The sequence below is a fragment of the Phycodurus eques genome, chromosome 20, assembly GCF_024500275.1.
Source record: "Phycodurus eques isolate BA_2022a chromosome 20, UOR_Pequ_1.1, whole genome shotgun sequence".
NCBI classification, from domain to species: domain Eukaryota; kingdom Metazoa; phylum Chordata; class Actinopteri; order Syngnathiformes; family Syngnathidae; genus Phycodurus; species Phycodurus eques.
The window spans coordinates 4,485,962-4,512,011 of NC_084544.1; the positions used below are offsets into that span (position 1 = coordinate 4,485,962).

At 43.4% G+C, this 26,050-nt stretch overlaps 4 protein-coding genes and 1 non-coding gene across 10 annotated transcripts; all 5 read right to left on the reverse strand.

The window, feature by feature from the left end:
* Positions 1-1,192: 1,192 nt before the first annotated feature.
* znf687b (zinc finger protein 687b) lies at positions 1,193-10,093 on the reverse strand. 4 transcript variants are annotated; one of them, XM_061665199.1, is made up of 10 exons: positions 10,026-10,093; positions 7,008-9,188; positions 5,958-6,211; positions 5,586-5,770; positions 5,319-5,495; positions 5,084-5,246; positions 4,444-4,770; positions 4,256-4,356; positions 3,722-3,809; positions 1,193-3,369 (listed from the first exon to the last, which is right to left on the reverse strand). In XM_061665199.1, the coding sequence occupies exons 2-10, from the start codon at positions 9,172-9,174 to the stop codon at positions 2,776-2,778; spliced, it is 4,056 nt and encodes a 1,351-aa protein (XP_061521183.1). In that variant the 5' UTR covers positions 9,175-9,188; positions 10,026-10,093; the 3' UTR covers positions 1,193-2,775. The 4 variants fall into 4 exon arrangements, with proteins under 4 accessions (XP_061521183.1, XP_061521182.1, XP_061521181.1 ...); XM_061665198.1 differs by lacking the exon at positions 10,026-10,093 and adding an exon at positions 9,736-9,941; XM_061665197.1 differs by lacking the exon at positions 10,026-10,093 and adding an exon at positions 9,715-9,941.
* On the reverse strand, positions 4,879-5,017 carry LOC133396192 (small nucleolar RNA SNORA13). Its single transcript, XR_009767329.1, has one exon. It is a non-coding gene; the product is annotated as a small nucleolar RNA SNORA13 (small nucleolar RNA).
* A 656-nt stretch (positions 10,094-10,749) lies between the features above and the next one.
* Positions 10,750-14,945, reverse strand: LOC133395753 (26S proteasome non-ATPase regulatory subunit 4-like). Of its 2 annotated transcripts, none has more exons than XM_061664911.1 (10): positions 14,896-14,945; positions 13,670-13,810; positions 13,337-13,451; positions 13,168-13,254; positions 12,998-13,066; positions 12,322-12,537; positions 11,472-11,580; positions 11,276-11,407; positions 11,128-11,180; positions 10,750-11,019 (listed from the first exon to the last, which is right to left on the reverse strand). In XM_061664911.1, the coding sequence occupies exons 1-10, from the start codon at positions 14,919-14,921 to the stop codon at positions 10,852-10,854; spliced, it is 1,116 nt and encodes a 371-aa protein (XP_061520895.1). In that variant the 5' UTR covers positions 14,922-14,945; the 3' UTR covers positions 10,750-10,851. The 2 variants fall into 2 exon arrangements, with proteins under 2 accessions (XP_061520895.1, XP_061520894.1); XM_061664910.1 differs by having other exon boundaries at positions 10,750-11,022.
* A 385-nt stretch (positions 14,946-15,330) lies between these two features.
* Positions 15,331-21,624, reverse strand: LOC133395751 (phosphatidylinositol 4-phosphate 5-kinase type-1 alpha-like). 2 transcript variants are annotated; one of them, XM_061664908.1, is made up of 13 exons: positions 21,389-21,624; positions 21,040-21,062; positions 20,106-20,192; positions 19,871-20,001; positions 19,310-19,427; positions 19,083-19,235; positions 18,604-18,903; positions 18,014-18,213; positions 17,302-17,385; positions 17,164-17,212; positions 16,999-17,083; positions 16,472-16,633; positions 15,331-15,998 (listed from the first exon to the last, which is right to left on the reverse strand). In XM_061664908.1, the coding sequence occupies exons 1-13, from the start codon at positions 21,441-21,443 to the stop codon at positions 15,952-15,954; spliced, it is 1,494 nt and encodes a 497-aa protein (XP_061520892.1). In that variant the 5' UTR covers positions 21,444-21,624; the 3' UTR covers positions 15,331-15,951. The 2 variants fall into 2 exon arrangements, with proteins under 2 accessions (XP_061520892.1, XP_061520893.1); XM_061664909.1 differs by having other exon boundaries at positions 17,164-17,228.
* A 303-nt stretch (positions 21,625-21,927) lies between these two features.
* LOC133395686 (extracellular matrix protein 1-like) lies at positions 21,928-24,195 on the reverse strand. The gene is made up of 4 exons (XM_061664803.1): positions 24,009-24,195; positions 23,693-23,937; positions 23,043-23,248; positions 21,928-22,975 (listed from the first exon to the last, which is right to left on the reverse strand). The coding sequence occupies exons 1-3, from the start codon at positions 24,073-24,075 to the stop codon at positions 23,045-23,047; spliced, it is 516 nt and encodes a 171-aa protein (XP_061520787.1). The 5' UTR covers positions 24,076-24,195; the 3' UTR covers positions 21,928-22,975; positions 23,043-23,044.
* Between the last annotated feature and the right edge of the window lie 1,855 nt (positions 24,196-26,050).

A 26,050-nucleotide genomic window follows, 5' to 3' on the forward strand; every position in this document is an offset into this window, starting at 1 on the left:
ATCGAGCGCTCGCGCCGTATGTTAGCCACTACCCTGCTTTAGACAGCGAGAAGGGGGCGAGCTCGAACGAGCCAATGAGAGCAGCTTAATCAGGGCCAACTGCCAGCAGGTGCACACCTTTTCCCCAACTGTCTGAGGTTCTGGTTCTGGAGAGGAAGGGCTCAGCTGCCACATACAGTAGGCTATATGTGTAAGTATTTTTTTTTTTAATGTTTCACCAAACCAGCAAATAATATATAATAATAAGAATTTGGACATGCATGCTTTTTGTTGACATTTATCTATATTGTTTGACAAAAGTAATGGAGTCAGTAGTAATGTAATGGCTTTCTAAATCATGACTCACTACTATTAAATAAGTGTTTATTTACTCAAGTTGTGGCCAATGAGGCATTTATTTACTTAACTGCATAGAGTAGCAGATGTCTATTAGGCCAAAGATATCACTGCACATCACCAAACCAAACTGTCATTTTTTATATATGTGTGTGTGTGTGTGTGTGTGTGTGAGAATACAATGATGATGATCGAACATGGAATCTTGGCGTATTTAGATGAACACAAAGCTCTATAGTCTTGTCTGAATGGCAACAATTAATAGTACCTTCTGCCATCTAGTGGAAGAGAAATTAATTTATTTGCCTCTTACTATATGTCCCTAGCATAGATGCTAGAAATACATTTAAGACCAATTAAGTGAACTTGGATGATTCATATTTAATTTTTTTTTTAATTTTTTTTTTTTTTTAAAAAGTGTTTTTGAATTTTAAATTAGCCTACCATTAAAATATATATTTTAAAATTACTTTGTAATTAATACCGACATTTGCTGTCAATTGAAAAATGAAATCAACCACTCATATAACACTTAAACGTGGCAGCTAGTGAGCAGCTAACTCAACTTTATGTGCCATCTCATCAAATATCATAAACAGAAGAGCCAAACCAAACTCACGTTCTCTTTTTGTAAATATCTGATGAAATACTGAAGTATAACCGATTTTTAAAATAGCTATAAAAATAAATTAACCACTGTCATATCACCAAAAACCTTGGAATAGTCTGCACCTTCAACGCTTTCGTCAGATGTCACAGACGATCCAAATCGAAGTCTCTTTTTGACATATTTATTTGGAAACTGCACAAAAGTATGTATGGCATTTTCAGCAAGCAGACAATCATGGGGGGGAAAAAAAAAACATGAACGTTCCACTATTATCATCCATCTATATAAATATGATATGACACATATATAAAAAGATACAAACAAGACAAATGTTTTTTTTGTTTGTTTTTGTTTTTTTCCCAAACGTTATAAAAGAAACGTAATTATTGATACACATTGACTTCCTCCTAGTGGGGCGCTTGTTTGATACTTGGAATAAAAAGGAACGGTACAAGTACAAATACTACACGTATTCACATTATCATAGCAAGTTTTTTTTTTTTTTTTTTCTTGTAGTGTAATCATGTATTTACATGACAAAAAAACACGTACTACCCCCTTCCTCCTCTTCTACCTTCTTAAGGAACACAGTCACTAACCATCCTGGCCAGCTTGCAGCAGTGTTTGATATAAATAATAAATATTACGAGTACAAATCAGAGTTCCAGGGAGGTCAGTAAAATGGCGGCCGTGCAGCAGAAAATATTTCACTCAAAAGGGGAGGATGTCCAGTCATGCATCAACAAGATGTAGGATGGCTAAAACATTCTAGAGCAGTGGTTCTCAAACTGGGGTCTGTAAAATAATTCACAATGAAGTTTTTTTTTTTTTTTAAGTACATTTTTACAAATGGGGAGTCAATTAGACAAACATACTAAGCTAATTACTCCTCCTTGGCTTTGGGCAAATTAAAAGCTGTGATACGGTTGTGATGTACTTACCTATTCACATTTTTTTGTGCTCTTTCTATAACACTCTTTAAGATGGTGCCAAAACTCTGGCTAATAGGAAAGTAGTAACTATGTAAAATGTAAAGAAAGTGAAGTCATACATCTCGACTGAGAGATAACATCCTTGTTTGTTGGGGAAGAGCTAAGGTTAGTAGAAGCTTCGCTGTCTTTGCTGAATCTGAACATGAAAGTTAAATCTGTAAATCAATTATTTTTAAGGGTAATGTTTGTTAAATGAATTATAAATATTTAAGTGTTTGGGGATTGTAGTTTTCGGGGTATTTACAGTTGACATCATAATAGGTCTTGGATGTGGCCGTAAACTTGTATTTTTTTCTCTTCGTGGCTAGGCTTAGTCCCTATACTCCGAATATCGGGGGTTTATTATTAATAATAGAATAAACTTGTGCTTTGGCACCATCTTGTAGCCTCCTGATGCTGAGGAACAATGTTGATGTTAACAAGGATATTTGACTTTTAAAGCCGTCAATGGCAGTGAATGTGTTAATTTTGACAGGCCACTGCCCTGTCTAATAGAAATGTAGTGCTTTGCTGCCATCTTATGGCATCTACAGGCAATTCTGAACCTTTTGACGGGGGGGGGGGGTCAATTACTTGCAGATTTCCGCTCTTCGCAGCAGGGATTTCACTGTACTCAAAGATGCATATTGAATTTAATTTGGTTAAATTCCTTTCTCTTGAACAGAATATTTAGGTTGAAACGTTTGGCACCCAACAGTTAATTTCAATGTCATGTAGGTTGTGCACATGTTGATTATGTTAATTGGCATGAGGATTATGACGGGGTCCTTTGTTAAAATTTCTCCCCAGGACCCAAAACGTTTGAGAACCCCTGTTGTAGCTCGGGTCGGTTGTGTCCTACTGGGGCTTGTCCGTCTTGTGCGCAGTGAGGAACGCCATGCCATGGGTCCGGAAGTGGGTATTGAGGTCCGATGCCTTATCGAAGCGCCGCCCGCACACCCTGCAGATAAGGTTGCCGTCGGCATCCTCACCCAGCGCTTGAGGCGAGGCCGCACCGGCGTGGGGCGAGCCGTCCGGGGAAGCTCGTCCCGCGCCGCGGTCTGCGTCGCCCTGGGCGTCCCGCACGCGGTGAGTGATGAAGCGGTGTCGGCCGAGCGAGCCGGCCGAAGCGAAGCACACGCCGCACTGCACGCACTGGAAGGAGGCGGTGTCGGCGCGGTGCTGCGGGATGTGGCGCTGGAACTCTGCGCCGTCTTCTGTGGAGAAGCCGCACGGCACGCAGCGGAACACGCTGCCGCTCTCCTCCTCCGGCTCAGCCGAGGCCCGGGTTCTTTTGGCGGGGCCGGCACCCACTTCCTCGCTGTCCTCCGGGGCATTCTCTTCATCGGCCGCGGGCCTGCTGCCGGGAGCGCTGCCCTCGCCGTCCTGCTCTGAAGAGCTGCCGGGACCTTCTGTGCCCGTGGCAGCGCGCTTCCTGGTCATTGGGGCCGCCTATGGAGCCCAAAAAATGTCAGACTGGTCCAAAAAGGTGAGTAATAATACCCACTTTCACACTGAACTGGTCTACAAGTTCTCTTTGAGCCTTGTTGTAAATACCAACTTTACAGGTGCTTACTTTTTTTTTTTTTTTTTTTCTTCTCCCCTCAAGTGGACAACTCGCCTGGTGCCGCTTTGATGCATTTATTTTTTTCAGTCGTACCTGCAGCTAGAAAAACCAACTGGTGCCAGACTAGCACCTACTGGGACGCAAGTGACCGACTGCCATTTTACAGTAAGAAGCCAGAAAACAAGCTAGCGGCTCTGCGTGAAAGACGGTAGATGAGGAGCGGGGGAACCAACTCACCTGTCCGTCCGTGCCTCTGTGCTTGAGTCGGATGTGTTTGTCCAGCAGGAAGCGGCTGCCAAAGGTACGTTTACCCTCTGTGCAATACCTGCCACGATATTTAATAATCAGGATTATAAACTCATTAAAGCACCAGAGACTATTCAGTATATCATTAGGTACGAGTACTATGTAATGACATTTGATACAATACAATTTTATTTGACCATTGCCAGAGAATGAATTGAACACCCCCTCCCCCAAGTGACGTGTATTTACAGAAACGCCACTCCTAATAATGAATGAACAACCTTGCCACTACTTGATAATACAGTATGAGACGGGAGACCTTGCCTGTATGTAAGGGTGTGAAGTTGAACACCCAACACACTCCGCTTAGTTGTGTCAAAAGCAACTGTCACTGTCCATCAAGTATTTAATGTCATCTAATTATTGGGATGCTGTGTTGTTTCAGCAACTTTGCAGAATCTCCGTGTACTGGGTTATCGGATTAGCTTTAAGACTTTACAGATGCCAGGTGGGAAAGTTTCTTACTGGCAATGGAAGACCCTCTTGTTGCCCTCATGAATGACTCTCTCGTGGCGTCTGAGGCTGGACGACGTGCTGAAGTTACCCCCGCAGATACGACACGGGAACTGCGGTTGCGGGGGGGGGGGAACACAGACTGCAGTTAAGTAGACATTAAATGCAATGGCAAGGGTCAGTAGCCATTTTTAAGGCACCTTGCCGTGCTCCATCTTGACGTGGCTGAGATAGTCTTCATTGTCGGTGAAGGTGCTCTGGCACTGCGGGCACGTCCACTCGGTCGGGGCACCGGGCGTCGCCCCTACCACCCCCGAGCCTGGCCCCTCATAGTCCTCGTCCCCGTCGTCGTCCTCTTCCTCCTCCTCCTCGTCTTCCTCTTCCTCCTCCTGATCTCGCCCCCAGTCCTCGCCGTCGGAGTTGTCGGGCTTAGCGGAGGGCTTGGCCTTGGGGCCCGACGTGGGGACGGCAGCAGCGGGGGTGTCGGAAGCGGCTCCCTGTTTCGCTGCTGGGCCTCTGTGCGCCGTCTGAATAGAGTGACGATGACAATATGAGATATGGGGAACACGCCAGACTGGTTGCACATATAGACAACCATTCACGTTCACACCTATGAACAATTACATAGTAGCACTGTTTGTACTTGGCATCAAACTTAAGACAAGGTACCATGAGGGGCAACCTTGCTAAGGCTGATCCAACCAATCTAATGTTTGCCTTTGTTGACACCACGCTCCTTGTGGAAGGCAAAGAGCGGGCAACACTTGAAAGGCACAAAATACAACAATATAATGACATTGCTGTTAGTAAACGCGTTCAAGAAGACAAGCGGTGACCCACCTTGATGTGCTCCATCATGGAGCCTTTCTGCGCATACAGCTTAGTGCAGTCGGGACACTTGAACACGTGCACCTTTTGCTTGGCAAGATGCGTGTCAAAGTGCATGTAGAGCAAGGGCTTTTGGGTAAAAACTGTGTCGCACATGACACACTTGTAGATCATCCTGCCAAGAGATAAAACGATTAGAGTGACGGCGACTTAAATGTGGAGGAAACCAAGTGTGTGAGGTTCATACTTGGCCTGTCCGCCGGTGAGTGCAGGGTGCTGCGTGCCGATGTGCGTCTGGGCGCTCGGGGCCGACTTGAACGCCATGGGGCAACTGGGGCATTTGTGGAACACCTCGCAGTGGGCCGTCTGGATGTGAGACTTGATGGAGTTCAACCCGCCGAAAACCACTTGGCAGCTCGAGCACCTTGAACCAAGCACACGTGACCAAGAATGCTCAGAAAATACTAGGGGGGAAAAATACTACATCTGGTCCCTTCCCATGTTGTGCGCTCACCTGTAGCCGATGCGCCTGGCAAAGTGGAGGCAGGCCTCATCCAGGTGGGTCTGGAAGCCGGCCTGCCGCGCTACACCCCCGCACTCGGGGCACACGTAGGGTGCCTTGTGCTTGTGGATCCTCTGGTGGGCGGAAACGGCGCACGTGTTGGGCAGCATCATGGGCGGAGCGCACTGAGAGCATGTCTGGAACACGACAGAGGGGAACAGGACATCATGCAAAGTACAAAGTTCAAACAGAATTTTCTGAGAAAATTGGACTGAAAAGTAGACACCCCCCCCCCAAAAAAAACCCCAAAAAGCCCCCAAGTCTGTTTTGCTTACTGGGGTATTTTGTGTGTAATGTTTTGACTTTCTGGTCACATGACCTCACCGAATTGGGCGCGGCTCTGATCTGTTGGAAGTGCGAGACCAGCGCCGTCTTGCTGGAGAACTGCGTCTGGCACTCGGGACACTTGTAGTTGTTGTACTGCAGGTTCTCTGCCTTCTTGCAGGGCAGCGGCATCAGCGCCTGCGGGCCCTGAGGGGCGCGGCGGACCTGTCGGGGCGGACCTCCGGCGGGCGCCGCTGCTCCATCCTTCATTGGGCTGGAGCTGGCGGTGGAGGGGGACGAAGAGGAGAGCATGCCTGGTGGGAAAAGAGGAAGTCGCTGAGGTTAAAGCAAGGGTGGGCCCCGTTTTTTGTTTTTGTTTTTTTGGCCCATCGAGTATCTACAATTCAGGTGTGTCTAACTAATTTTTGTCTCGGGCCGCATTGGTGTTATGATTTCCCTCAGAGGGCGGGGAGGACACTGAAACCATAGAAATGTTTACTCACCAAATCATATTATTACCATTATACAACAAATTGAGGGATAACTAGTTTTGAAATCAGAAGACAATGATAATAGTTTGTTCAAGTATTGTTTTAAGTTACTGTAGAAGAAGGGTTTTGTAACAGAAAAATGCAGTATCTCAACATTATTGTTTGTTATTATGTCAATTTGGAATTCGGGTACAGATTTTTAGCAAAAATCACAGACGTTGACAAGCATGATTTGCTTTCGCGGGCCACATAAAATGTGGCGGGCCGCATCTGGCCCCCGGGCCTTGAGTTTGACACAGCGCAATAATATGTTTCATTAACCATTTTTTCCAAAAAAAAAAAATAAAAATGACATGCATTATAATAATAATTAAACAAATCATTTATTTTTGTCTCAAATATTTGTTTAAACAAACATTACATATCAGTAAAGCAATTACATACATTTAACATTTTATTTAAAGTGGTTAGGTAAATTATTTATATATATATATATATATATATATATTTATGAGAATTATTTAAACAGATTTTTCTTTAAATTTTTTAAATCATTAAATTTATACACTTAGTAGTAGTAGTACCCCCAAGGTTTCCCAACCCTAATTTTTGTGCTTACTACCGACGGGCGTGACGTCCTGCTGCCCGATCATCTGCTCCACGGTGACGGGCCTCATGACCAGGTGCGAGCACTGCATGACCAGGCCTCGCTCTTTGTGCTCGCGGGCGTGCAGCAGCAGACTGCACTTGTTGAAGAAAGCCAGCCGCTTGGCGCAGTGGTTGCACGTCACCTCGATGCGCAGCGAGCGCCGGTCGTAGTGGCGCGCCAGGCTACGCTCCAGGGCGAAGGCGTCGCCGCATTCCAGGCAGCGGTAGCCCGCGGCTGGCAGCGGGAGTCCCCATTCCGGGGGTGGTGGTGCCGACAGGTCTGGCTTATAGCTTGGCAACAGGTTCTTGCTGTTGAGGATCTTGTTAAAAGCCTCCACCAGGCTGGACTGGCTACGGGAGATGACGGCGCCCGTGCTGTTCACGATGGAGGCGGGTTTATTTGACTGGGCGGTGCCACCCGCGCCGTTGGGCGACCCCTTCGTGGCGGCCCGCACGCTGATCCCAGAGAACTTGGGCGACGAGGCCACGGCAGGAGTGGCGGGCAGGGCGGCGGATTTTGTGATGTTAACGGCGGTGATGGAAACCTTAGCCTTGTCGGAGCCGGCCATTTTGTTTTGTACTTTAGTGGCGGCGGCGAGCATGACACTGCTGGCGGCGAGCGTGGACACTGGTAGGGCATTCAGCGTGCTCACATTCTGCTGTTGATCAGTCTTTTGAGCTTTGTTGGCCAGCGCCTTGCGCTCACCTCCCCCTTTCGGGTCGGGACCTTTGCCCCCGGCGGCACCCTTGGAGGCCACCCTCGTTACCGTTCTGGTGATGCCACCCGTGGACGTCTTGATGGTCTTTATTCGCACTTTAAGGGGCCGCGAGGGAGCCCCCGGAGCTGCCGGGACAGCGACCACAGCGCCCTCGGCAGGGACAACTTTGTGCTTGCCTTCGTCCCCCTCCAGCTTCTCCTCGCAAGTGTTTTCCGGCTTGTCGGCGTTCCCATCCGCCATCTTGTCGATCCCGTTTCCTACCTCCATCTCCTCCTCCTCCTCCTTTGGCTCCCTCAGCTCAGATGACGGCGGCGTGGAGGCCACAGCGGGGCTGGAACACCTCTTGGCAGACACCAGTTGAGTGGTTGACTTCGGCGCCTCCGGTTCGGGACTCTCTGGTGAGTCCCTCTCCTCGATGACGTGCTCCGGGTGCTTCTCTTCTGGCTGAGGGGTCTCGTTCCCACCTGAGCCCGACTGTGGGGTAAGAGACGCCCCCTGGGGGGTGTACCCTGGCTTGGGGTGAGACGGAGTGGACGACGTAGGCTGGGTTAGATCTTTATAACGACTGTTCATCTGAGTGGAAACCGGTGAGTCTGGGTTCTCCTGGATGACCAGTGGACTGTCCAAATCTGCATCTGAATCCTCCTCCTCTTCCTCCTCCATCTGCTCGTGCTGATAGTCCGCCATTTTAGGGGCGCCGTTAAAAGACTTGATGTGTGACGAGAGTGTAGCGGGCGGGGCGGGAAGAGCCTTGGCGGGCGGGAAGTAAGTCGGGGTGAGTCCTGCAGAAGATCCGGAGGGTAACGCCGCTTTGAGGCCTTGCGCTCTTTCCTGCGCGGCATCCTGCTGCTGCTGCTGCAGGAGCTGCATCTTCCTCGCCCGGCCAACCGGATCTCCAGAACCAGGGCCTAGGAGAGGCTTCAGTCTGTTAAAAATGTTCCCTCCCTGCTTAGTGGACTTGGCTGCACCTGAAGTTTCCGCTGACGATTTAGGGGCACTAAGGGGCCACGTGGCACCGTTGGACTGGCTGACGGAGAGTGGGGCGGAGACCCCGGACACCCCGAAACCGTTGTGGTTGAGAACTTCCGATTCCGCCATCCCGCCAAGACGAGGACCCACATCCACCCCGGCGATCACGTCGATAGCGTCCGGCTCTCCATCTCCATCCTCGCCGTCGGCCGCCGTCTCCGCACGTACTTTGTTTTTCACAATCACGCTCACGATGGACGTGTCCCCCTGTGGGTCCGAGGGGCTGGACGGCCCCACTGCGGTGTCAGACTTTCCCAGAGGCGCCCCGGCGGGCCCGTGCGGTCCCTCTGCCTCATCCGGCGCAGACTGGATGGCCTCCTTGGCGTCTATGTCCGGAATGTCAAATGCTGCCAGCAGGTCATCAAAGTCTGGGGTCTTCATGTCCCCCATTACGGGATTAGCGCCTGGGAAAGGGTAGAAAAAGGAATATTACAGAGCTTTCATGACGCAGTCCCCCACGTTTCAAACTCTCCCTCCCTACTGATGCAAACCCTGGACTGGTCGCCAGTCAATCACAGGGCACGTATAGACAAACAGCCGTACAATGAACCTAACATGCATGTTTTTGGAATGTGGGAGAAAGACGGCATACCTGGGGAAAAGCCATACAAGCAAGGGGAGAATGTAAAAACTCAGCCTAGATTCAAACTCGGAACATTTGACTGCGAGGCAAAGGTGCTCACCACTAGTAAATGGTCAATCTAATATTTAGTTTAAAACAACAATCAAATACAAATTACGGTTATTTGGAAAATTAGCAAGTGTAATTATATTTTTACATGCAGGCCAGAGTGTGACATCGGTTAGCATTAGCCAGCTAGCCCGATAGCATCCAACCCCTCCTTCAGCTCATATTTTACTCTGAATGGGAGGCTAAAACGGCGTCTTTGGTGGTTTTAATACGTGTCCGACACCAAGGCGGTTACTAACGTCCGAACGTAGTCTCCTTACGTGTCGGCGACATCGGCTTCTTAAAGCCGGAACGATACCCCCCCCCCCAACCACTCAATTTCCTCGACGGAGGGTTGCTGGCTAGCTGGCCAGAGACGGAGAAGAAGGGGGTCAGCGAGCTAACAGGCTAGCCTTCGCCATTTAGAGGGGGGGTCGGGGGGGGGGGGGGGACAACAACAACAGCCAGGCGATGGAGTGACAGCCATTACAAGACGTCAACGATGGCGCAGCGTGGGACTGGCTGCCTGAGGTTTCTCGCGTTCACAAATGAGGCGTTTTTGATTGTTTACCTGGACGTGCGATTTCCGACTATCCTTTAGCTCGGGTTGCAGCTGAAAACGCAAGCGCTTCCCGTCACGTGACCACGGCCCGCCAGTCAGGAACGTCAAAACGCACCGCATTGTTTCAATGGACATTTACTGTAGTGTAGTTACATTAGCATATATACTCTTATTACTGTGTATGTACTGTATACACGTCACTGATAACTTAGCATTGCATTGACAATGACACATTTGTCCTCAGTAACAAATTACTTACATGGAATTTTTTATGATATAAATATTTAAAAATAAGTGTCCTTTTGCGTCCTGGGGTTAAATTTATTTACTTAATTTTCTTTAATTACATATGATTATCATTCGCTGCCCTGAGTGAGATTTAAATAATTCTTCAAAATTTTATTTATTTTTTTATTCTTAAGCATACTTGGGTGTCCTGGGTTACACACTTAAATTCAACTATTTGAAAGCAGTATTTCTTTTAAATAAATGTTTAAAAATTCTTAAATTAAAAATGAATTACTAATTGTATTGGTAGCATGATCTAGTGGTTAGCATGTGCATATATGGGTTTTCTCAAGGTACTCGGGCTTCCTCCTACATTCCAAATGTAGTGCCCTGCGATTGGCTGGCGACCGGTCCAAGGTGTACTCCGCCCCGCCCAAAGTCAGCCGGAATAGGATTCAGCTCACCCGCAACCCTAATAAGGACACATGCTATAGAAAATGAATGGATGGTTGTTTATTGGGGTGCTTTTAAGAGTCTGAAAAGGTTGGTAAATGACATTACTATGTGGTTCATGATCATCATTTCACAGCTAAACATTTGTTGGCCCTCATTTCTTCTTCTCGTCGTCTTTTTTGCTGTCGGGCTTGCTGCCCGTCTGCGAAGCCAGGGAACCCATGGCGTTGCGGATGGCTTCGTTGTTGGGGTCCACGCCCGGCAGGTTCTCCAGCACGCTCTGCAGGAACTCTGGGTCTTGCATCACGTCGTAGTCGTCTTCCTCCTCGGGTGAGTAGGCAAAAGCGATGAGCGCCTCGTTATGGGCTTACAATTAAATAATGTACTCGTCTTGAGTGAGAAAGACACTAAACAACACAGCTTTGCTTACCTTAACAGAGTCTGTAGCATCCATTGGAACACTTGTGTCCATATCACTATACTCTGGTACGCGACAAGACAGGGAAAAAGGTTATTGAGGTCCCCGAATGAGATGCTTCCCTCCCTCTGCAGTTGAGTGTGGTTGACGTGGAGCTGACCTCCTCCGGCGAGGGACATCTGCATGGCGTATGCGATCTGCTCCTCCTCAGTCATGCTGCTGAAGTCGGGTATCACGGCGGCGCCCGGCTCAGGCTGCGACACGGACATCTTCAGCAAAGCCTCCTCTGATTCTGAAGGGGGGGGGGGAATTTATTTGATGTGTTCGGTTGCTCTGTTAGGCGGTATGGGCCGTACCATCCACCGCGGGCATGGGCACACTGCCCTCGGCCACTGACGCGGCCGTGGCTCTGCGGGCCTCGTCCTCCTGCCTCTGACGCTGCTCCTCCATGGACACGCGCAAGGCCTACAAACATGATCGGGATGTCATCACTGGAATGCAAGGGAGGAACTCAAAGTGTGTTGCATTCATTTAGCCCCTTTTCCCACTAAACACTGGTTAATTAAAATGTGGTTAGTCATTTTTTTAATTTACATTTTATCATGAAATTATAGTTGATTTATTGGAAATACTAAAATAAAAATATACGAGTAAAATAGACAATTTTATGCATACATTTATTCCTTTTTGAAAAAAGTTTTATGTAAACAATTGTTTTTACAAATCTAGTCAAAATAGTAAATGGTTGATGTAATTAGTGAAACATTTCCTACAGTTAATTTTATCAAATACTTTATTTATTGTAAATAAACTTGCACATTTCAAACAAAACATTTTAGTATTTTTATTAACAGTAAATCAATTAAGGAAGTAGTTTTACAAAAGCATTTGAAAATATTAAATTTAATTTATTGTAAATAAGTCAAAACTAATTGGTAAATTTTTTTACATATACTTAACTTTTTTTGTTAAGCAATTGTTTATTGTAAATAGAATGAAAATAAAATCGAAGTAAAATTAACAATTCGACAATTTCAATGTTTCTTATTAAATAACTGGTTAATTGGGTCACTGGAAATTAAAAACAATTAAAATATCACAATATAATTGTATATCAATAATGTATAAATTTTTATAAAAAAAAATTTTTAAAGTAAATGTTCCACATCTCTCTCCAAGTACTGACGTCGTGTTGTGTTGGCTTACAAGGGCGAGCTCCGGGTCGGCGCTGGGGTCGACGCCGAACTCAAAGTCGCTGGCGCCGAGGCCCATCATGGAGCCGCCCTCGCCGGCCAGAATGGGCGAGGAGAGCAGGGCGTCGGCCAGGCTGGGTCCCGGGGGCACTGTGACCAGGTGAGAGCCCGCGCCCTCCTTGCCGTTCAGCGTGTTGATGAAGGCAGTCAGCTTCTCCGTGTTCAACTCCTGAAGCCGTACGATAATGTACCTTAAGAAAAGCCATTTCTTCAAATGACGCCCTTGTCTCCAATGGATGCCGTGCCTCACTTAATTGGCCTGGGTGGTGTTGTGATGTCATCACCAAATGCTCCACATCTCCCGCTCTCAAGTAATGACATCTCATTGGTGTTTAAATATGGTCCCAATTAATTCTGACCCATACTCACCATACCCATATTTTTGTAAATGAGCGGTAAGGTTATTAACCTAAATTAGAGGCCTTTACATGTACAATGCATTTTAATGTTAGTGAAATGAGTGTAGGTCATATTTTTCCCAAAATAATTCAAATTAATGTAAATCACGCTAGTATATATTTAAATACTGGTATATTATCACATTATCCAATTAGAATATAATTGTGTAGGATTTGACATACTGCAATTTTGTTTTGAAAACAATTTCTGTGCAGTAAAATTCTCCTCACCTCTTCTCCAAAGTTGATAATATCCACATTCACCTTCTCCTTTTTCAAGCGCTTTGCCATTTTGACAAGCTGTACCACACAAAGAAAAAGACAATTTAGAGTCAGTTGTTGTTTAGAAAAGAAAAACAAACAAACAAAAAAGCCAGACACTAGTCTAAACCAGAACTCACTTCTTTTTCGTTATCCTCCACGGGACTCCCCACAAAGGCGATGATCCTCATCTTGTGGTTTTTACCTTGGCGATGCTTTAGAGCCAGCTACACAGGAACACAAACACACACTCAGTTTAGTTCTGGTGCACACACACAGAGTTGTATTCATTTTTAGCCGGAGACACACATGAGCCACTCGAATGCCTGTGCAGAAGCAGATGTTCCCTCTGGGCTGGACCGCATGAAGCTTGGACAGGATGCGTCCAGAATCAGGCGTCAGCGTGGTCAGCACCTCACAGTTACTAGGACAAATAATTAATCATCCTATAAAGAGCGTACAGTGGATATATAAAGTCTAGACACCCCTGTTCAAAGGTCAGGTTTTTGTGATATAAAAAGTGAGACCAAGATAGAGCATTAAAAAAATAATTATGATAATCCACCATTAATGTGCACTATTTCAATGAAATGTACACTTTTTATATCCACTCCATATGTATACCCCAAAAGGGGCTCTTACTTGGCCATGGTGATGAGGCCCACGTTGTTCTCGGGGTTGCTTCGTGTTTTGGAGTGACACACGATGTTGACGGCGTCTTGCTGAGCTTGGAGCCTCGTCGGTAGAAAATCGCCATTTCGCATGTACTCGCTGTTGTCCACGCTGGTGACAAAAAGAAACATTAGTATGGCAAGTTATTTTCAAAATATGTGTATTTGAGATTGTAAAAAATGCATTAAGATTGAACTCATAATATTCTGAGAAAAATAGATAATTTTTAGATGAGTCATAATTTACCCAAAATAAATTTAAATATTTGCTTGTTTACTTTGAACATGGCTTGTAGCAAACAGGAGTTCTTGCAACATCTATGATTTACTAGTGAGATGAGAGCCCAGACCTTCTCTTTCATCTATAAGCGCTTTATACGACAAAGAGCGTGTAAAAATGTATGTTCTATTTCATCCCTCCAGACCGCTTCATTTTTATTTTGTTTTTATGACCGTGGTCTCTTGAAAAAGAGAATATTATAAATATTATTAGATATTTCTGAGAAACAAGTTGTCTATTTCGGAGAGAAACATTGGAGAAGAAAAAAAAAACATTTTTGAGATTAGTTTTATGAGGATAAATTTTTATATTTTAGAATGTTTTTATTTTTTTAGATAAATCATATTTCCAAGATTAATATATAGTGTATGTAAATACACCGTTTTCATAAAATTACACCTTTAAATCACAAAAGAAATATTTACTCGCATAAGATTACGACTTTATTGACGTAAAATTACTACACTTCGAAAATGTAATCCTTTATTCTTGTAGTTAGTACGGACTAAACCTTACATTTATTCATATTAAAAGCATAAAGACTATTACTACGGTGGTATTCTTTTCAAGTTGGACCCCTTCGTACTTTCTCAGGCTAGCAAGAGGTTAAACATTTTTTAAAATATTTTTGTTGACAGTGACAATAGGTTACGATTCATATTAAAGGCTCCAAAATGTAGAATACGTACGAATGTGCAAGTATGAGTATAATGTAAGGTACTACAACTAGCATTACCGAAATGACTCAGCTGTACTAGACGTCAAAGCGTCGAGTGACATTTTCTAAACCGTTCGACGCGGATACGAACACCGAATTCAACACCGCTTGTTTTTAACTAACCCCTTTAATATCAGTTTATTTCATAATCCGTTTAAAGAGGAAAACCACGTTGAAATAACAATAATGTGCTCCTTACCAGACCATAGTACTTTCGATCACCATTTTGGAAACTTCTGGTTGAAACGGCGGTTTTACAAGCTTATAGCCCATTGGACGACAACTGAGCATGGCCGCGAGTGATTGGCGGTGGTTGATTGGCTGTGGTTTTTACCATCTTGTCTGTGATTGGTGGATGAGCTTTCTATTGCTTTGTCACCGGTATAAACACAAGCTAAAAGAATTCGTCCCCTGATTTGTCGCGATCTCTACCAGCTTTTCTATGATAGGAGGAGGAGATTTCTATTTGAGACGTCACTGGTCTAAGCAAACTGAAAATTCGTCATATGTGGATATATAAAGATTTTGGGGGGGGGGGGACTTCATAATGGAGCGGGAAGAAATCAAATATAAATTACAATATTATTAAATTAAGATCTAATCTTTTATGACAACTTTTAAAAAGATCAAGCCGTATCATAAAAGTAAATTTTATTTACAAAAGTATGATGAAAATTCAACAGACAGCAAAAATGGCATACAGTAATAGACTAATAAATACACAGGATTTTGGTCCAAAAGGCACATTCCTTAAGGATAAAATAGCAATCTGCCCCAAATCACAATTATTGCACCCTTTCCAGAACCTGTAAATCAAACATTGTAGTGTAAAACACTCATAAATAACTCACCCTCATTGTTACTGTTTGTACAGTATATGGTGTAACATCGCCGGAGTATCAAAATTGTAAACACAGACTGAAACCAATAATACAATAGAAATTAGACAGCATACATTATTTTCAATGTACAGGTCATTTTGTTATGGCTTTGATTGTGTCTTGGCACTCAATTCTGGTGGTTTGGTCCATCCATTGAACATGGTGGCTTTTCACCTCCAAAAGTCCTTAATTTACGCTGAATAACGCTAAATTGAAGGTGAGAAACATCTTTGGTTGCATGTCAAAACATTCCACTGAGATGAGTAACAATATGACATCATAACTCCAAAGGCAATCAAACGGGAGGTAAAAATGGTACCCAAAGAAAAACAAAAACACCTTGTTTTTGGCTAAGTTTCAGTTGAGAGTTGTCATCAGGTCTTTCCATTTGCCTCATTGGATTTAGGTGCTTCCTTTACCCCTGTCCAACAAAGAAATAAGAACATTTACCACCATCATGAACATTAATATATAGTAGCATAGTAGGCCTATGTGTTCATCAAAAACAAGGCAGAGGTTTGAGTCCTAAAATGTGTATTTCATATTGTATTGTTGGAAAATGACAACTGCACTTAATGATTAATTTAAAATGGCGCACATAAATGTTCAGGACTCTTCCTAATTAAATGTTTCAAAACAGTTTAAAGTGATATACAACAGAACTCAAGAAATGTACTCAGTTTAAGCCACTGTTATGCAACTGTTTGAACATTAAATTCAATTATTCTCCTCCCACCACTAGAGGGAGCCCGCTTACCACGCTTTGAGAATCACTGCGATCCAATTCGGCTAATAGGCGTGGATAAAACATTCCAACACTATGACATGCTGGAACATGCCGGAAGCGCTGAATGCAACGGCGCGCACAACCATCCTCACATTTCCAGTTTTTACCATTGTCTTGCGCCGCGTCTTCTTTGCTGTCTGAGCTCTTCTCATCCTTTACAACGGGCTGCTGGTTCTGATTCTGGTTGCTGCTCTGTTCCGCCTGCTGTGCTGCGGCACTGTCGGTCTTCCTCATAGTACTGTGGCGCCTCTTGGATGGTGACGTCTTCACTAAAATACAGGATGTAAATCGGATTATTTAAAAGTAGTAGTGAAGTAACAGCGATAAACGCCTTTTAAATAGACAATTCCCCTTTACCTAAAAACAAAAAGTAATTTCCTCACTTCATTTCGTTCACACACGGACATGACAGAGTTCACTGCTAAGCCCAGTTGAACTCTCCTGTTAACCAAAACAGCAGCACCTACTGAGGTATGTAAACATCCTCCAATGGAGTCTTAAATGCATGGTAACAAGTTCCCTGCGCAGTGGTAAAGAAGATCTTACGTTATGTGGAGATAAAGATGAGATAAAGAAAGGATGTCTCCCTATCTGCAGTTGAGTAAATACACAGATATGTACAGAATATCCCTACATTGGACCCTCTTGAAGACCGTGTTGCACATGAACTTCTGGAATCGGTCGGCGTAGAAATCCGGTCTGTGCACTGACACCGCATCCTGAAAGTGAGACAATCACTCAACGCGTGCGTTCAATCGTTTGACGAATCGTTTTTAAGGACTTTGCCGGTCCAACGTACCCCGTCTTGAACCAGAGATTTCCACGTGTGCTCCAGCATCTTGACAAATCTGCGAGATGTGTAAACTTATCCTAGCATTTTTTTATGCATTTCTTTTTTAAGAATTTTAAAGCACAACGTTGAGAAACAACTGCTCACCTGTAAGACTGCAGAATGTCAATGATGCCAATGTACACCAGCAGTCTCTGGCCTTTGCAGTTTCGTGCCGGAATCCCTCCCGTGCTGATAAATCAAATAGTATTAAAATATGAATTGGAAAGGGATTAAACGTTAAAGAAATTAAAGGTGAGCTGAGGTCAATTTAAGTTTTTCCAGTAATTTGGGAATTTTCACAAGGGAAATGTGGAATTCTTCAAAAAGTAGGACTTTTTTTTTAAAAACATTTTAAATCAAAATGATTCCATGATTTTATCATGAGAAAAAAATGTGGAATTCTAGAAAAATGTAGGGATTTTTTTTATTTATTTAGAATGGTTTAATAAATGTGGAAGAATTAGGGTTAAATTGAGGAATGTTTACATGGAAAACTGGAAATTGTGGACAAAGTGGGAATTTTTAGAATGTAAAAAATAGTTCACAGGATGTCCTGTATGGTTTCAATTGAATGAGAACTGTGGAAGGATTAATACATTTTAAGAATGAAGTCATGGATAAAGTGGAATTCTTGATAAAGTGGGAATTGTCCTGAATGAGCTAAACCGTTCAAAGTTGGAATGCTTTGAATCGGCTGAGAAATAAGGAAAGTTATGTGTATAAAAATGTCTCCATAAAATATTACTGAGAAATGTTCTCACGGGAACTGTGGCTTTGTGTGAATGCTTGACGTGACGTGTCGTGACTTGACACTCACGGGTCGCGGCTTCCCGGCGAGCCGGGGTCCATGGCTTCGGCCTGGATGGCCTCCATGGGCGTGTTGTACAGGACCTTCTGGTTCTGAGGCTTCCTCCTCTCCGCTGCCGGCTCCGTCTGCGCCGTCTCTCCGCCGGCCCGATCTACCATGTGAATCCCGAGCAGGAGGCTGTAGTCCATGATCTTAAAACTCTGTAGCACCTGAAAAACAAAAATAGAAAACTGTCACTGTAACCAGCATTAATTGGCTGTCAACTGCTGCATTCGATCCTTGTTTAACAAGATAACAAATATGCACAGCTGTAAAACAGACAAATATACAGTACAGCATATGAAAGGAAATGTGTGTTATGTTGCCGTTCAGAAAAATAAGTCACAAAAAAAGAAAAGCTAGAAAGGGGCTTTTTGAATGCGTTGCTTGATAGATTTCCATGCTTTGTGCTCTTCTAGCACCCGCATACTGTAATGCCCTCGTATATTTATATTATACTTGTCCATTAAGTTCTCCTCAATTCCCCAGCCTAACTTCCCATGAAAGTCTCCTGTTAATTTTCCACTTTCTTTGTACCTCCACCGCTGTGTTGAACTCACCAGACAGTCCCGCTGCACTGTCTTGCAGAAGGCGTTGTACATATCGGCGTCCAGCAGCATCCCGTCCGGCATGTCCTGCAGGAGGTCCAGGTCCTTATAGGTGGGCAACGCCTTGGCCCGTTCCTTGGAGGAGGCCCGGCGGTGGTACGTGGAGCCCTTCAGGTCGAACTTGAGGTGCAGCTGGACCGAGGAGGGCAGCAGGTTGTTCATGACGACGATGCGGATGTTGGTGCCGTTTCTCTGGATGCAGTAGAGACCGTAAAATTTGGGTAGCAGGGTCCGCTTGTTCTGGTTCAGGTTCTGGAGGATGGGGAGAATGTCAGAAAGATGGGGACAGATGGAAGTAGGAGGACAACTTTTGAAATCTCTCAAGTGAAGGAGGACGAGGGTCTGCTATGTTTACTTCTTGTTAAGGACATCACATTTATTCGAGATGAGGCTGAGGGAAAAGTACAGCAATGTGTGCTGGGGGGGCTTACCATGAAGTATCCAGGAAGGAGCTTCTGCAGGAACTCGGCCTCCTTGCGCTGCAACGTCTTCATGATGAACTGGTCGTCGTTGGAGAGGTAGAAGAGAGAGCCACTGGCTCCCGGGTTGGACAGCTCGATCAGGTCCTCGCTACACAGAGAACACTGGGAGAACACACTGTGAGCTGAAAATGGCATTAAAATTAATGTAAAAAAAGGAAAATAAAAATCAAACATACCATGTAGTCATCAGGCTGGATGGAAAACATTTCCCTGAAGTAGCGGAACGCAATGGGCGCATACGTCTTGAACCTGAAGTCTCCGTAGTGGTGCGCCGGCGTGTGGCTGCTGCCTTCACTGCACAAGAGGAAGCAAGTCGCAAATCAAGTCGTCATCAAGTGATAGTCAGTCACACTTTCGTTTTTTTTGTTCTTTAAATGAGCCTCGACCAAAGGCTTAAAAAGCAACTTGAGGGCAAAAAAAAGAAGCAAAACAACAGTAAAATCTGGAAGAAAAGTTACTTTTTCTAAAGAAATACACAGGCGACGTCGACTTCACTCAGTGTTTGTATTGTTTTGTTGCTGTTTTTTTTTTCACTGCATGGAAATACTGCAGAAAAGAAAAAAAAAAAGTCTTGGTAAATTTTAGCCAAGCAAGTCCCAGGTCCTAAAATTGTTGACTTTAGTCCACCTCGAGTCAAATCATGTGACCTCCGCTTTACTGACAGTTTGTAAAAGACACAAAGCGCATTAGCCTGCCCAATGTCTTCGCTTTAATTGTTATGGATTCAGGCCACCCACCCGGGGAAGTAGATGCTCTCCACCTCTTCGAAGTCCTGCAGCAGCACGTCCCGCTCGGACTTCTGAGCCAAGCTGCACACCGTGTGCGTGATTCCCAACTGGATGGCACCTTGCAGAGCCCACGAGGGCGTCTGGAAGGTCAACGAGAGACGTGAGCGTGAGTATGCCAGTAGAAAATGGATGGAGTTCAGGGGTCCCAAACACGAAGCAATCTGTTATTGACCACTCATCTCACCTTTTTGTAGACTGTCTCCCCGGTCTGATCCACTCCACGGTGGCCAATGGTTTTCTTCACAACCGGAGCTGGGCCAATGCCTGGAATCTAGCGATAAGGACAAAAGCATTATTCGCTCCCGTCCAAAATTTTTGGAACAGTGAGGTCAACTGCTTTGTTTTCACCGTGGACTGCAAACGCAATTGTGAGTCGGCAGCCAAAAAAATTGTCAAGGAATTGGCCTCTCTTTGTGACCCGTTACATTGATTATTCCCCAAAAAATAAACATTAGGGTTCGGCCTGTGAAAACTACATTTATACTCCCGGTAGACGTTTAGCCAACATGAAAAACAAAGGACTGTCTATGAGTGGAAAAACAAGCAATTGTGAAGGATTTAGCCTCACCAATCCAATACTTTTAAAGGGAAATGTATTTACCAAAAAAAATAGTCTGCATGTTAATTTATTGCAGTTGCACTGTTATAAAAGCCCTCAACCCCCAAAAGTCTTAATTATTTTGATAATCGATTATTATGTTATTTTTTCGATTTATCGATGAATCAAGATTTAAAAAAAAAAAAAAAACAAACATTGTTTCCATCCCTTTAATTAAAAACCAGGAGATTATTCCAAATTGGCAGCGCAGACAATGCACAAAAAATTGATGAAGATTCAGTTCCTGGTTTGGTCCGTAATATGTCAGAAAATGGGCAAAAATGTGGATCATTATTTTCTAAAGTTGAAACAGATGTTAGAAAATGTCTTATTTTGATTAGATACAAAGATAATCAGTCTGTTTACATCACGGATTACAGAGATTTGAGAATATTTAATGTTGAAAGCCTGAATTTATTTTTTAAGGATTTGGACAATTTTAAGTTAATGTCTCTAAACGATTCATCGAACTAGTTGTCGATTAATGTGATCATCGATTTGTTGTTGCACCTCTACTTACCTCTTTCCCCGCCTCAGTGGAATCTGGAGACAAATGGGAAGACAGTGTAAAGATATTTGTTTAAAAAAAAACAAAAAAAAAACCACACATTTTGGCGATGGCAGTTGTTTAAAAGTGAAATAATACTGCGGAGGAGTGCAGCTGGGCTGAGGCCCAAACATGGAGACACACCTTGTTAACTTTTAGCTGAATATACCATTTGTCTTTAAGGAACTTTATACAGGCACCATTTTCTGATTTGTTTTACTTTGGCGTTTTATAATGTTATGGTGACATAGCTAATAGAAAGAAAGGGGGGGAGGGAAAGAGACGTTATATTTGCTTTGCAGCGTGATGACGTCAGACTTACGTCCAGGGTGGCTTTGGAGCCCTTGCGGCTCCTCCGGAGTTGCGGCCGTGGCCATTCCGAGACTTGTTCAAACTTCTTTATAAACACACCGAAGCCCAAAAACTAACTAAAATTGGAAAGGAAACTAAATAAATGGTCAGATAGTGTTGACAAAACGACATATTTTGCGGCGTAAAGCGCCCGATGTCTTTGCGCTTTCGTAAACAAGGAAGCAAACGCGGAAGTAGTCGGCGGTCGTCCACTGACGGAGTGAGAACATAAGTTCCGGCCAAAGTCATTTCAGAAAGAAATATCACTTTGAAAGCGGCCCAACCACACCCAGACACCACATTTTGCGCGCTTATGTACATAATGAAAGCTGAAATCGATATTGTTTTATAAATCTTTGTTTTGATTCATGTCTGTCGTAGGTATGGGAGCGCTCAAACGTATCTTATTTTGAAAATGAAAGGCTGAAACAAGGGAAGTGTGCGTACACATACGCTTCAATATCATGATCTGTCAACGTTTCGAAAAGAAACAAAATAAAAACTCGTATGTCAGAGTTGAAAATTGTTGGTTTATTATATTTTCAAGTACACATTTTCATTCGGGATAAACTATAAACAACCTTAAAAAAGACACGTCCCGAAGGCATCTTTTACCTTGAAAACAGGGACCTCTTGTGGACATAGTATGGATTGCAGCGACACAAACATTTACTTCTACTGTATTTTAAAAAAGAATTAAGTGGAAAAATATGAAATATGAAATACTCATGCAATAAACAATACGAGGCAGGAAGTACTACAAGTGGCACACTGAAAAAAAATACATTGATGATAGTCAGAATCTTATCAGAACAAAGTCGAATATTTTCGAAATTAAAGTCATAACATTACGAAAATAGATTGGTAATATGTTCGAGAAAGAAGTTGTATATTTCCGAGATTAAAAATTGTATAACTTAAAAATTAAAGTTGTCGGGAAAATATATTTATATATATATATATATATATATATATATATATATATATATATATAATATATTTTCGAGCTATGAACTGTATACTAGAATAGTCATATATTCTCCCAAAAAGTTATATTTCCTAGGTTAAAGTCGTATTTACTTAAAAAGACAACTTTTTTCGAAAAAATATGACGTTTCTTGAAAATATCAAGATTTTCTTCTTAAAAATATGCACCTTTTTATGTAAAAGATATGACATTTCTTGAAAATATACTATTTGTTTCTTTAAAATACGCACCTTTTGATTTAAAAATTACAACTGTAATCTCAAATATAACATTTTTGAATCAACTTTGATCGTAAAATGTATATATTTTTTTTAAATCCCAAAAATATGACTTTTTTCTCGTAATAGTTTTTTTGTTTGTTTGTTTGGTTTTATTGGTGTGTGCGTTGAATGAGTTGGAAAAAATAAAACAAATCAAATAAAATTGCTGATTGGCAAACTTGTGAGTTACATTTTTGGAGGCTTTAAAAAAAGAGAAAGTTCCTTTGATTCTTGATTTGGTTTTAGAGTTGCACGGCAGGCCGGATCGAACACTCCGGTTGGCTGAAAGCGCTTCTCGTCTTCTGAGCACCTATGGAAAAATTCAACCATTTTTTTGGGTATGATTTTTCATCATTTATTCCGAAAACCTTCTGTACCTTTAGCAAGCATTCAGGTCAAAGGTGAAGCCGGGCTCGTAGGGCATTGCGGGCGCATTGTAGTCCGGTGTGGCATTATAGTCCGGGTTTGACAGGTTGCTGTCAAAGCAGGTCCAGCGTTGGTCACCGTACTTCCTGCAGCACTCGTAGTGCGCCGTCATGGTGCCGTACTCCTCAATGCAGAACTGACCCAGAGCCTGTTTCCACTGACCACAAATAAAAATAATATAGATGGGGAATTAGCACGGACAAAAAACACACCCACTGGACGAGTCACAGAAAGGCACAGAAGTGGACGTCCTTGGAAATTTTCAGAGATCAAACACCTGTTGTGAATTTTGCCATTCAGCTACTTTGTTGAGAACAGCATGTTGTGCGAAAACTACTGAAACACCGAACAGTTGGGCATGTGCATTCAAGGGTTTATAGAATGTCAAATTCAGCTGTGCTCTTTGTGATTAGTGTAGGCAATTTAAAACAAGTACTAGTTGAACAAAAAAACAAACTAAAAAATAATGACAATAAATATTAAAATAAATATTACAATAAAGTACGGTGACTGGTTACAACCAAATTTCTGCAAAAGTATGCAAAACCCTGACTTAAACCTTATTCAAATGTCATGTTTTAAAATGTTGCGTTCGACTCACAGCTTGCCTCGCGCAGCAAAGTACGCCGATGTCCCTGTCCTCTCCCTCCAGACCGCAGCAAAGAGCGTACCAGGACTCCAGACGGTTGATGGCCTTCCCGCGCCGCTTGAAGTGTCCCGCCCCCGACCTCGGGAAGAAGCTGTCCGGGTACCTTGGGCGACCCTGACCTTGGCTACAAATGGCCGCCTGGTTGAGCGCCGTGGGCCATGCTGGCGGGAAAGGCACGTCCACATTTTGGGACTTTGCTGGAGGAACAGGCCAAATGGATCATCCTAAAGGTACTCGTTGTAATTTAACAATGAAAAATCAATATTACCTCCAACATTTGCATTGGAGACTATCAGAAGAATCCCAAATCCCTGAAGAAGTCCAATCCAGTTCATGGCTGGAGTGAATGTTTTATTTATTTATTATTAATATTATTATTATTATTATTATTGTAGCAGTTCCTTTTCTTAATACGTAGACCTGAAATGCAACAAGTTCACAAGCAGGGAGCTTATATGAGCGAGTGGGAGGGAGGCGCTGGGTGTGAGCCTGTCCCCCAAAGGGGTGGGGGTGGGGGAGGGAGGCAAGATTGAGGAAGTGGGAAACAATATCTGTTGAATATACAAAAAGTTGACGTTATAGGGATGGGAATTGATAAACGGAGCGATTAAGAGTCCATTATCGGTACTGCTTATCGATTCTTATTGACTGTGTTGTAAGCAGCCTCGCGTGTTGTAAGCAGCCACATTTTAGCGCGCTTCTGCCTTGACACCATGTTGGAAAAGTTCAGAAGAAGAATGGATGAGCCGAATCGACAGGCAAGCAAGCAAACCATTCCTGGGGAATCGAATCGCTGGGAAACGGTTCTCCATTCCCATTCCCAGAGACAGTAAAAGTACTCAAAATGCCTTTAAAAAATTTGGGGGGAATATCAACACAATATTAATGAATTAGTTACTGGTTAATATGAATACTGCTGTGGGGGAAAAAAAATACTTGTTCTGTTACAGAGGATGAATTATTTTTTTTTTATCTTTGCTAGGATGTCAGAATAAATAAATAGAACAAATATTAATAATGCATATAAAATTCAATGAATAGACTAAAATGGAGCAAATGTAATATAAAATTAAAGTAATAAATTACAATACAGTGACTGGTAACAGTTTGGCATGTTGCTTAGAGATAAATAAATGAATGCAAATAAAAACTTTAAGTAATCATAGTTTTAACATAAAAAAATGCATAAAATACAGTGAATACATAAATACAACAATTCAAATTTAAAATAAAAAAATGTAATATACCACATTGTCTGTTTGACGTGAACAGTCCAAGCTTTTTTAAGTTTAAAAAAATACTTGACATACTTAAAAATATATGTATTTTAAAATATATTTTCAGTAGGGTGGGAGAATTGCGCTTACAGAATGTTGTAAACTCTCGTTTACATGCAAGTCAACCTGGAAGCCAATTTCTTATCAACTGTTTCCGAAAAAATGTGCTGACTGCGGACAAAGTGTGCGGGTGAAGAACACGGCGCACCCTGGCCTGTTTATAAAAGCGAGTCTTCCTCCTCCCCAAAAAAGGTCACGCTAAACTCCCTCTGCCAAAAACATGCTGAGTTGGCGCTTTTGTTATCAAAAACAGCAGCCAGTGTGTTCAACCAGGTGCTTCCTGTTTTCACACAGAATCCCAATAAGTTGTTTTGACTCCAGTTGGAATGGCGTTACATGTACGGCAGTTACGCAATAGCCATGTACAGTATGCTGTACAGATGCGCTTTCCCTCTGCTCTTATTGTTTACCCACTCTCGATGTGATCGGTGGCGGTAACGCAAGCAGCTGTAATTGTGACTGGAGTGCATCTCAAGTGTGTCGCGTGTCACCGGTGTACGTGACGCTTTGCAAGGTGATCCGCCGTACCGCTGATTTTGCTTGGCCGCTGACCAGGGCGCACACAGGACAGAAACTCCGTATTGTCACTAAGCCCGTTTAGTGTGCGCAAAAGCTACAACGACACTTACTTAGTGATTTCACACGAGGCACAGCCATACCCGTCTAGTGTCTCTAAAAGTGGCCGCGACCTCCCTTCTACAAGAAAATATTGGCAAAACATCCATCCTCATCGTGACTTCAGCTGAGGTGTCGCCATAGCCGCCTACTGCGTGTAAAAGCAACAAAGTTACATCTGTTAGACACATCCTACCCCCCTACTTTTAGTGACTCCGGCTGAAGTGACTGCTGCATTCCTTCTGCATCGCGACGACAAAACATATCCCCCAAATGTCCCTGTAGATCGTTGGTGTCCAAAAGTGACTTCAGGTAACGCACGTGAGTGTGTGCAAATTTTTTTTATCATAAATTGTAA